We start from the raw sequence: 11,533 nt of genomic DNA on the forward strand, positions 1-11,533 counted from the left end.
AATTCTCGACCGAACGTGCTGTAGCGACTCTGAGCTGGTTGCATTCGTTTGGAAAAGAAAGCGAGCGGCTGCCATGCCCCATCAACAAGCTGTTGAAGGGCCCCGCCAACTCCGACATCTGATGCATCCACAACGAGCTGGAGGGGTGCATCCGGGTTGGGGTGGATGAGCAGCGTTGCTGCAGCAAGCGCGTCCTTGGCAGCATGGAATGCCGTGACAGCGGCAGTGCCAAGTTTCAGGGGACAGTTCTTCGGACGCTGAGGTCCACCAAGCAGATCCGTCAGTGGTTGGAGGATGTCGGATGCCTGGGGAATAAAGCGCCGGTAAAAGTTGACCATGCCCAGAAACTCGCGAAGCTGGCGGCGAGATGTTGGAAGGGAGTACTGAGCCACGCCGTCGACTCTTGCCGGTAGCGGGCTGATGCCCTGGGCGTTAACCAGATGGCCCAGAAACGTCAGGGACGGCTGGCCGAAAACGCACTTAGCGGGGTTGATCACCAAACCATGCTGCTGCAGGCGCTCAAACACCAGGCGCAGATGTTGCAGGTGCGTAGCGTGGTCGGAGCTGGCGATTAGGAGGTCATCGAGGTAGACGTAGCAGAAATCCAGGCCATGCAATACTGAATCGATAAACCGCTGGAATGACTGTGCTGCGTTCCGGAGGCCGAAGGGCATCCTGATGAACTCAAATAACCCGAACGGAGTCGTGATGGCAGTCTTGGGAATGTCGGCTGGGGTTACTGGTATCTGGTGATACGCTCTGACCAGATCCAGTTTCGAAAACACTGTAGCACCATGGAGACTGCTGGTGAAATCCTGAATATGAGGAATCGGATACCGATCCGGTTCGGTGACTTTATTCAGGAGTCGGTAGTCTCCACATGGCCTCCAGTCTCCATTGGGTTTAGGAACCATGTGGAGAGGGCTGGACCAGGGCGAGGAGGATGGCCGAATGATGCCCAGGGACAGCATATGCTGGAACTCAGCTCTGGCCGTTGCCAGGCGGTCTGGAGCCAGCCGACGAGTGCGGGCATGCAGTGCCGGGCCGGTAGTCACAATATGGTGCTCCACCGAGTGCTTGACCGGCAGGTCATAACAGCATGGTTTGGTGAGGCTTGGGAACTCGGCAAGCAGGCCGGTGAATGCTGGTGCTGTGGCCACCGGGGCGGAAACCAAGGAGCAGCTGAGCGATGCGGTTTCGGCAGGAATGCAATTGACCTGGAGGTCAGTGGAGTTGTCACGGATGGTGCGTCCATGAAGGTCGACTTGGAGACTGAACCGATGGAGGAAATCAGCCCCCAGGATCGGCTCCTTCACTTCAGCAACGACAAATATCCAAGGGAATGTTCGTCTAAGACCAAGGTCAAGGGTCAAACACCTCTGCCCGAAAGCCGGAATAGCAGAGCCATTAGCAGCACGGAGCTGACACTGACCAGTCGGATCGACGTGGCGGCGGTGTTCAGAAGTGGCTGGCAGCAGGCTGACGTCAGCACCGGTATCCACTAGGAAACGGGTTCCGCTGGTGACGTCACGGACATAGAGGCGGCGGGAGGTAGGTGGGCCAGACACAGGAGCCGCTACTGGCTGGCCGGGGCATTTCCCGACGACCAGGAGCACGGGGCTTCACACCGCCGGGCTTGCACACCAAACTTGCGGTGAAAATGGCATAAACCACTGCTATGCGGTGAAACCGAGCGACTGCGGGGTTGGCTGCGGAAGCGAGAGCGGCCGTGCTGCTGTTTCAGCTCGGTTACAGTGGTCGTCAGGGCGGCAACTTGGTCCCGGAGAGCTGCAATGGCGGCCATTGCCTCTGACTCGCCAGTGTTGCGAACTGCATGTACTGCCGCACTGGGACCAGCTGCCTCCACTATCCTGTCAGCCATTTCTGCCAGATCCTGCAGCGACAGTGATGCAGGGCAGGATGCTACTATTGACTTGGCCGATCGGGGCAACCGGCTGACAAACAGCTCGCGCAATAGTTTTTCAGGCATGGCGTTCTCACCTACCAACTGCTGCAGCTTGCGTAAAAGCTGGGTAGGCTTCTTGTCGCCCAGCTCCTCGTCCGAAATCAGCAGGCGCAAACGCTGCTGTGCTGACATCTGCGTGCGGTGAATCAGACGCTCGCGGAGGGCGTCGTACGGCTGTTGAGCTGGAGGATCCAGGATGATGTCACGCACCTCTGCCGCATACTCGGGTGTCAGAGATCCCACCACATACTGATATTTGGTCACCTGGCTGGTGATGCGACGGGTGGAAAACAGGGATTCCACCTGTGCGAACCAAACCTGGGGGTCAGCAGCCCAGTAAGGTGGCAGCTTGACGTTCAAGCTGACCGCGGCCACCTCACTGTCGCGGGCTGTACCGCCTGCTGCGGAAGTTCCAGCGCCCGTGATTCTGGACAGCAGTTGGCCACGACCTACGCTGCGGATAGGTGTGCTAGCTGCGGAGTTTGATGTATTCATACTGTACCAGTGCTCGTAAAATACTAAAATTCAATGCTGCGTGCAGACCACTGAGCGATCGCGAGTGATCGAACACTAGACGGGGTCACCAATTGTAGCAGTGCGCTACGTAATTCTATACAAAAGTCTGGATTCGTGAATTTAGAACTAACTTCGAACGATTGAATCTGGTGTCATAACTAATGTTACTTTGTAGATTACAGAGAGGACAGAAACATTACTGTTCGGCTCACAACCAGAGAGAGAGAGATAATGGAAGCAAGGCAAAAGGCAAGGAGCGGCGAATTCTGCTCGCCTGCTGAATACGGTGTACGGTACAACTATACCAAAAGGGAAGGCCAGCGGCGCACTGGAATCTAGTTGTACACAGCTGTAGTACGCATGCAAATAAGGATAATACGGTGCGGAAGTGAACGGCGCATGCTGATACGGTAAAGCGGTCGTAATACATATATAAGTGTGACCGCGAGACCGGAGAATTTCATGAAGCCAATAATATGAGAATTTCATTGAAACCGAAGTAAATCAGGTCATGTGACCGAGAATCCGCTACAAAAGGTCAAACAGGCTAGTAAGTTGTACCCTGCAGGCACGGTGACCAGGTGACTGGTGTACGCAGGAGCACGTGACCGCTTGTTCAACCATGTTCGATTGGGAATAAAGGAGGAACGCCGCATCGCAGCCTTTTCGGACCAAAACCAGTCGACTCAGCGTCCAAAAGACTACAACATATGGGCCAATCGCGGTCATCCGTGCTTTTATAAGAACGAAATGGCGCTTTTAGTGACATTTTGCATACAAATCCCCATCTCGTAGGGCGCAGTCACCCAGTTTCGGTGGAAGTGCGCGAGTTCGATTGGGATTCAAGTAGGAAGGGAGCGTCTCAGCTTCCTCGGACCACGACCATTCGACTCAGCACCCCGAAGACTACAACTGGTGAAATTTTAATTTTTGCCTTAACTTCCCCTTTAACCCAGACGACACTCAGCATTCTGTACTCTGTAGACTGTAGAGTGTAGACTATACACCAGGGAGTCGTAAATTTTTTACGACTCCCTGCTATACACTGACTGTACTAGACTGTGTGACTGGTGACTCGGTGAGTGTCACGTGACTCACGTCATGATGTCAAGAACTGTTACTATTTTTTTGAACTTTTTTTCGTGCGGCACGCGCGGTTCGACTCGAGCATGCATGCTACCAGAGAGTACACACACTGGACGATATCCAAGAGGCTGCAGGCAGTCTGCAGGTCTGCGCTGGACATGAGAGTGGCATTGAGGCAGCCGTTCATGCCATGACGACTGTTTTCGACGATGACGACACAGAGGCGCTGTTGATGGCGGATGTTTCCAATGCGTTTAACCGTTTAAACCGCGAAGCACGGTCTTCACAACATCCAGCACCTCTGCCCGGCTATGTCTGCTATCGTTATCAATACGTACCGGCACCCTGCCAACCTAATTGTCGGCAGAGCCTGAGGTGATACGGTCCCGTGAAGGTACAACGCAGGGAGACCCTATTGCGATGCCACTCTCAGCGCATGCTCTCGGTGTCCTACCCCTGCTGCGGTCTGTGGCGACTGAGGGGACGGTGCAGGCTTGGTTTGCTGATGACTCAAGTGCTGGTGGAAAGTTCGTGAAGGTACGGGCTTGGTGGGATGCGCTGACCACCAAAGGTCCCTTGTACGGATGCCACCTGGACACGAGTAAATCTGTCCTCCTCGTCAAACCGGCAGTCCTCGGGCTGGCGCAGGAGCTATTCAGGGACACTGGGGTGACCATTCGTGTGGATGGGTGTCGCTACCTACATGTAGGTGCTGCAATTGGTACTGCTGAGTTCCTCCAATCCTATGTCGAGGGCAAAGTCGAATCTTGGATAGGCCAGCTAGTCTAACCGTCATTGCGTCGTCTCAACCGCAGGCTGCCTTCTCAGCATTCACCAGTGACTCGAAACACAAGTGGTCCTTTCTGTGCCGCACCATGTCCAACGCTGCTCAAAGCTTTGGGCCACTGGAGAGTGCTATCCGGGACAAACTGATCCCTGCGATCACCGGACGTCAGATCTGCGAGGAGGACCGCGCTGTGCTTGCCCTGCCCTGCCGTTACGGGGGCCTTGGTATCATTGACCCGACCCAGCTGGCCTCTCAGTATCAGTCATCGAAGCAAATCACCAGCACCCTGCAACACAACATCATCCAGCAAGTGATGCCGCTTGGCGATGCTATCTGTGATGGACAAGCAGCCAAGAAGGCAGTTCAGACGTCAGCTCGCAACGCTCTCCGAACCCACGCTGCCACTGTATGCTCTTCACTGGGTGCAGACCAACATCGCACAGTTGAGCTTGCAGCGGAGAAGGGAGCCTCAGGGTGGTTGACATGCCGACCCCTGAAACGCCATGGCTTTGCTATGGCGAAGGCGGAGTTTCGGGATGGTTTACATCTCCGCTACAACTGGAGACTACCGCACATGCCGTCTGCGTGCTCTTGTGGGAGCCAGTTCACCATCGCCCATGCCTCGAGCTGTCCAACGGGTGGGTACCCCAGTATTCGCCACAATGAAATTCGAGATGTGACAGCTGGCCTTCTGAAGAGAGTAGCTACCAATGTCTCCGTTGAGCCGCACCTCGAGCCTCTGTCGGGTGAGCAGCTGTCTCTTCGCACTGCCATTCGTGCCGATGCTGCCAGATTGGACGTGGCCGCTAACGGGATATGGGGAGGACGATTTGAACGCACATAAATTTATTGATGTCAGGGTTTTCAACCCATTTGCGCCCTCAAATCGCTCCTCCTCCGTCTCCGCAGCCTACACCCGCCATGAGAAGGCAAAGAAGCGTTCGTACGAACAGCGCTTGCGTGATGTAGAGCATGCCTCGTTTGTCCCGGCCGTGTTCTCTACGACGGCGGCATGAGCAAGTGTGCGTCAGCTCTGTACAAGAGAATTGCTGTGTTGCTTGCAGAGAAGACCGGTGAGCCCTACTCCCTCACCATGGCGTTCATCCGGTGTCGTCTTAGCGTAGCGCTAATACGGGCCAGTGTAATGTGTGTGCGTGGTAGCCGATCCATTTTTCTGCCCATGCTCCTGTCGCGTCATCTGCAGCTGTGGTCGCTGCGGACGCATCCATTATGGCTGACTGAATATTGTCATATAGACTGTTTTCACAGCCATACTAGCTCATTTTCACTACTTATTATTTGCCATGGCGGCCCCCGTAAGTCCAAATACCTGGCCGGGCAGGGTTGGGCCTTTTTTCTTTTTCTTTCGCGAAACCGGGAAAACCCCAAATCGCAGCCATGTCGCACCCCACGCAACTGCCGCAACTGGGCCATCGCAGGCCATCGCAGAAGTTGAGCTTGGCTCAACTTTTGCGATGAATCCCGCTTAAAGGGGAAGTATACCCTAAAATCAAATTTTCACCAGTTGTAGTCTTCGGGGTGCTGAGTCGATTGGTCTTGGTCCGAGGAAGCTGAGACGCTCCCTTCCTACTTGAATCCCAATCGAACTCGCGCACTTCCACCGAAACTGGGTGACTGCGCCCTACTAGATGGGGATTTGTATGCAAAATGTCACTAAAAGCGCCATTTCGTTCTTATAAAAGCACGGATGACCGCGATTGGCCCATATGTTGTACTCTTTTGGACGCTGAGTCGACTGGTTTTGGTCCGAAAAGGCTGCGATGCAGCGTTCCTCCTTTATTCCCAATCGAACATGGTTGAACAAGTGGTCACGTGCTCCTGCGTACACCAGTCACCTGGTCACCGTGCCTGCAGGGTACAACTTACTAGCCTGTTTGACCTTTTTTGGGTGCAGTCCTGTCACTCGAGTTGAACCTTGGTGTGAAAGTTGTCGCCTGCTGGCGCGGTGACCAGGTGATTTGGGCAACCAGGACCACGTGACCGCTTCTTCAACCATGTTCGATTGGGAATAAAGGAGGAACGCTGCATCGCAGCCTTTTCGGACCAAAACCAGTCGACTCAGCGTCCAAAAGAGTACAACATATGGGCCAATCGCGGTCATCCGTGCTTTTATAAGAACGAAATGGCGCTTTTAGTGACATTTTGCATACAAATCCCCATCTAGTAGGGCGCAGTCACCCAGTTTCGGTGGAAGTGCGCGAGTTCGATTGGGATTCAAGTAGGAAGGGAGCGTCGCAGCTTCCTCGGACCAAGACCATTCGACTCGGCACCCCGAAGACTACAACTGGTGAAAATTTGATTTTAGGGTATACTTCCCCTTTAAAGCGGGATTCACTGAAGCTTTTTTGCGATGCGACACGCGATGCGACGTGATCTGCGACGGATGCGTGCGATGCGAACTCGCGAAATACCATTCACAGAAGAAGTCAGCGATGCGACAACATCTTGCTGATTTGGCTACGTCACCATGATATTCGCGCGGTTTGATACAACTTGTACACATTTATAGGCAACTCTTGAACCTTTGTACAACTTTGCTGTAGAAAAGGTCAAATCGTACGCCAAATGATAATCGCTTGTCGCATCGCATCGCATCGCAACAATGCAAAAGTTGCGTGGGGTGCGACATGGCTGCAATTTGGGGTTTTCCCGGTTTCGCGCCTGTCGCATCGCGTGTCGCATCTTCTACAAAACTGTCTGAAAAACTCAGAGCAGGAACTACTACTTGTAATACTTCCACTCCACAGTCTCCAGTTCCACTTCCACTCTTGGTATATTTTACATGTCCCAAAATTGATCCCGCGTCTGGCCTACAGGACATACATTATTAAATCAGTTGGAGATGCTTGGGACGAGAAAAGAAGTACATCTCTGCGATCTGTGGAGTCGGACTCGGAGATGATCGATGTGCAGCCAAGAGTACATAAAATAATGAACCTCTTGATGCAGCTAGCTGGTGCGTGACAGTCGTGACTGCCTGGCGTGATTCTCGACATGGCAACACCGGCCGTAGATCTACCGTGGAGTCTACGAGTACGAACACGAACAGCATGCAGTATCTACGGGGTATGGATACGGGACCCCGCCAAACGGTTATGGAGGGATGGTGAGGCGCGAAAACGCCCATATTGGCCCTTTGAGTGTGAGCTCATGTACCATATCGTGCACGAAAGGCACGGTTTTGTCATGATCAGACTGATGATACGGAGTGTTGCAAAACTTGCACAAGGCAACACGAGTAGTACAAATGTGCTCGCACAGCTGCGGTCACATTCGCGTTACATGCTGGAGGCGCGAGGGATTTGAATCGGACCACCAGTATTGCCATACTGGGTCAGACAAAACGCGCAACCTTGGCATGTCCAGGTTCACTTTTGCTTTGTACTTGTAGTCGACTTGACGTGTGCAGGAGAAAGAATTTGCAGGTCCTGTAGAACCACAGTGATGAGGTCTGTGGCGTTTGCTCTCTTCCTTGCTGGCCTGTCCCAGGCGTGGGCGGCAACGAGCTTGGACATCAAATTCAAGCCTTGCCCCAGCTCTGCAACTATTCACTCGGTGAATGTCGACCCGTGTGTTCAGTTTCCTTGCCCACTCAAGCCCAACACCTTCTACAATGTCACCATCAACGTCACGGTCGGTGAAGATGTCACTTCTGGCGACGTGTCGCTGTCCGCCGTTTTCCACGGTGTTCGCCTGCCGTATCCCGGCTTCAGTCAGATTCATATGTGCAAGGAATTGTCTGGCGCTGAGTGTCCGTTGAAAAAAGGACAGACGGTTATCTACAAATCGGTGATGTCCATCCCCAAGAACACGCCGCTTATAATTCTACCTAAGGAGATTCCCTTCAGATGGTCGGTGAAGGACAAGTCAGACAACGAAATTCTCTGCTTCGACTCGCTCATCGGCGTGGATAAGAGTGGCGTAGAGATCAGAAGGCCCATCATTGCAGTGTAGACACCTCGAGTGATTCTTTTGGCAATTTCCGCTGAATTTCAAGTCGGCGCCTTCAACAGCTGTGCAAACGCGTCGCTCTATTGCCACCTGCTTCCTGCCAACCTATATCTTCATCGTGCCACTAAGAAGGCGATGTGAACGTTGGTAGGTCCTCTCGAGTTGGTCTCTCTCATGCTTGCCTTGAGTTAATTTTTCCCTGAAATCGAACATTATAGACCATTAGAAAGGAACCAGGCGGTTGGTGTGTGTGTGGATTTGTGTGTATCGCTTATTCTTCGAAGATCATAATAATTATTACAAGATAATTGCATGATCGAGATTGGCTGATGTCGTGTAGATATTTATCTCGTACTAGGGCCTATAGGTGGCATTTTTAATACTTTTTTTTGCTGAAGTTTTGGGCCAATTTTGCTGGGATGCCCTTGCAAACTGGCATGACAAGGATTTGCCTCTGCATCTCTGTTCTGTATCACCCTGCAAGATGTTTCATTGTGTGTATGTTTATCACTTTCAAGTGTTGTTGTCTTTTATTTTTTTAAAGAGTACAAAATGCAAAACTGTCTTTGTGTGAGTGTGACGATTGGTGTGCAGCAGCCAGAGACTGCCCTTTGTATGTGTTTGAGGTTGTGCACACACAGGGGTATTGCGCTCTTTGTTTGCCTGTCTCATTCTCTCTCTCTCTTTCTCTTACTGGACCATCTCTTTTGTCCATCGCACTCTCTCTCTTCCTTACAATTATGTCACCTCTCAGCTTTTCTGTCTGTTTTTATCTCTGCCCCTAGCTCTTGTCTTTTGACTTCAGCTGTGCAATCTCTCTCCTCTCTCTCTCTCTCTCTCTCTCTCTCTCTCTCTCTCTCTCTCTCTCTCTCTCTCTCTCTCTCTCTCTCTCTCTCTCTCTCTCTCTCTCTCTCTCTCTCTCTCTCTCTCTCTCTCTCTCTCTCTCTCGTTTTCGCGTAAATTGGCTTTCATCCGCGTTTTCGAGAAAGTTTGCGTAATATAACCCACATTATGCATGGGAGTGTACAGGTATAAGAAAATAGTGCATGATGCTGAAATGTACTGCAAAGTCGCGCCCGTACGTACGCTCCCAGGAGTTTGCACGGCAAAGTTGAATACTACCATGAACCTGTACGCTAAAGTTGTACCAATGTTGGAAATTGTACGTGTCACCACCCTCCAGTCCATTTCAAAACTATAGACGCGTACCTAGGCAAAAACCGTCTATTCCACATAAAATCTGTGATCACTTTGTGCATAAATTTTTCCAAATTGGGCGTCTGTTAACCAATCGTTTAGACACTATATGAGAGTAATTGTGGAGCGGACGTGAGCAATATTCCGAAAACTAGTCTCAAAAAGCTCCAGCCAAATTTGAAATATTTCAAAAACCCTACGCGTCTATAGTTTTGAAATGGACTGTAGATTTTAATCATGTGGCTGCTGCCGGGTTTTTGTGAGAGTGTGCAAGTCACGCAATCATCATGTCTCCTGTGTTTGGACCACAAGCATGGCAGAGGCGTGGCTTCCCATCCAGCTGATAATGCTGACACACTTTGGCCAGTTTGTTACCAATCAGTAGAGTTTGCATTGTGCAATAAACTAAAGCTACTTTGCGACATTAATTTTTATTTTTAATATTTTTATTATTTGAACAAACGGCGAGGAGACAACAATTTGATAACCGCAATCAGTAATACAAGCTGGATCGACATTTGTGTACACTGTATTCATGTATTGTAAAACTGTGGAGACAATGTGCAATAAAACGATGAAAATGTAAAGAAATTGTGTAGAGAAAGAAAGGGATTCAAACAAGTTTTCGTACAACACTCTTCAGGAATCTTCGTTGTACTAAAGGACACTGAAAACAAAATTGAACTATTATAGAAAATCTAAGTTAGAGAAATAACACTAAGAACAGCAGTGAAATTTACAAGTGTGAATTTTGCAAGTTTAGTGTTAGTACACACATTCGTTATTGCTCTCGCTTTCATTGTTAAAATTCACACTTGTAAATTTCACTGCTGTTGTTCTTAGTGTTATTTCTCTAACTTAGATTTTCTATAATAGATCAATTTTGTTTTCAGTGTCCTTTAGTACAACGAAGATTCCTGATGAGTGTTGTACGAAAACTTGTTTGAATCCCTTTCTTTCTCTACACAATTTCTTCACATTTTCATCGTTTTATTGCACATTGTCTCCACAGTTTTACAATACATGAATACAGTGTACACAAATGTCGATCCAGCTTGTATTACTGATTGCGGTTATCAAATTATTATTATTATTATTTTTTTAATAAGTACGAGGTGATTTGGCTTTTTTAACATGTTTGTAAAATGACGTTTTTTCAGCCACTTCTAGGCAAGCTACGTCCAAATAAATTGTTGCAAGTGGAAGTGCTATCCTTCATGCTTGTTGTCTAAAAAAATGGGAATGATCCCACTTTGGAAAGTGTCTTGAATCATGTCCTACTTTCATAGTATTCTCAGGGTTCAAATAATTGGTGTGTCATTTTTTAACAAATTTGTAAAATGGCATCACAAACTGGGATATTCGGTCATCAATGTTCTGAAGTTGATAGATATCACTTCAAGGAATGCCAGTGGATGAAAATTAATCTGTCAACTGCATTGTATGCTGCCGCAAAACCGTGTTTTTATATTTGTAACTAGTGGCTGTGTCATACGGTAGAATTGGGTAGATAGCATAGCATCGAAGCCATGTTTTCGTTCTCACAGAGTGTATTCCGTGACCTACTGTTCTTCATTGTTGTCTTTAGTGATGGGAGGATGGCCTGACGTCGTCCAAAGGCTCTGCGGAAGCAATTCACTGCCCTCCTTGTCCATTCAGGGGCTTATTTTACACATTTTACACAAAACAGCGAAGCACCCACCACTAGGTATACCGACGTGGCAGGGAGAATTAAATTATATGCACCAAATTTTCTGGTCAATGTTGATCTACCATAAACTGGCTCTCATTTGCCACCACCCATGTTTCGATACAGCCATCCGGAGCAGAAAAACAGCCAGAAGAAAAGCAAATTTTACAGATTTGTTAAAAAAAGCCAAATCACTTCGTACACAACCTACTCGTCAGAAGGAGAGAAGGCAACAGAGTATACAATAACAAAACAGCAGGGAGAGTAGGGGCTGCGAAGCAAGCCCGAGCTGGTGAGAGAGAGAGAGAGAGCGAGAGCT

The 11,533-nt window shown here is 49.8% G+C and overlaps 2 protein-coding genes across 2 annotated transcripts; one reads left to right on the forward strand and one right to left on the reverse strand.

The window, feature by feature from the left end:
* Window positions 1–1,576: 1,576 nt before the first annotated feature.
* Window positions 1,577–2,461, reverse strand: LOC135827928 (uncharacterized). The gene has a single exon (XM_065340365.1). It carries the CDS (start codon window positions 2,459–2,461, stop codon window positions 1,577–1,579), a length of 885 nt encoding a protein of 294 aa, XP_065196437.1.
* Window positions 2,462–7,820: 5,359 nt separating this feature from the next.
* LOC135827929 (mite group 2 allergen-like Ixo r 2) lies at window positions 7,821–8,330 on the forward strand. Its single transcript, XM_065340366.1, has one exon. It carries the CDS (start codon window positions 7,821–7,823, stop codon window positions 8,328–8,330), a length of 510 nt encoding a protein of 169 aa, XP_065196438.1.
* Window positions 8,331–11,533: the final 3,203 nt, after the last annotated feature.

Source organism: Sycon ciliatum, chromosome 12 (assembly GCF_964019385.1).
Source record: "Sycon ciliatum chromosome 12, ocSycCili1.1, whole genome shotgun sequence".
NCBI classification, from domain to species: Eukaryota; Metazoa; Porifera; class Calcarea; order Leucosolenida; family Sycettidae; genus Sycon; species Sycon ciliatum.

Excerpts from the sequence above, each read along its gene's own strand:
- LOC135827929 (XM_065340366.1), top strand. The coding sequence starts at position 7,821 with ATGAGGTCTGTGGCGTTTGCTCTCTTCCTTGCTGGCCTGTCCCAGGCG.
- LOC135827928 (XM_065340365.1), bottom strand. The coding sequence starts at position 2,461 with ATGAATACATCAAACTCCGCAGCTAGCACACCTATCCGCAGCGTAGGT.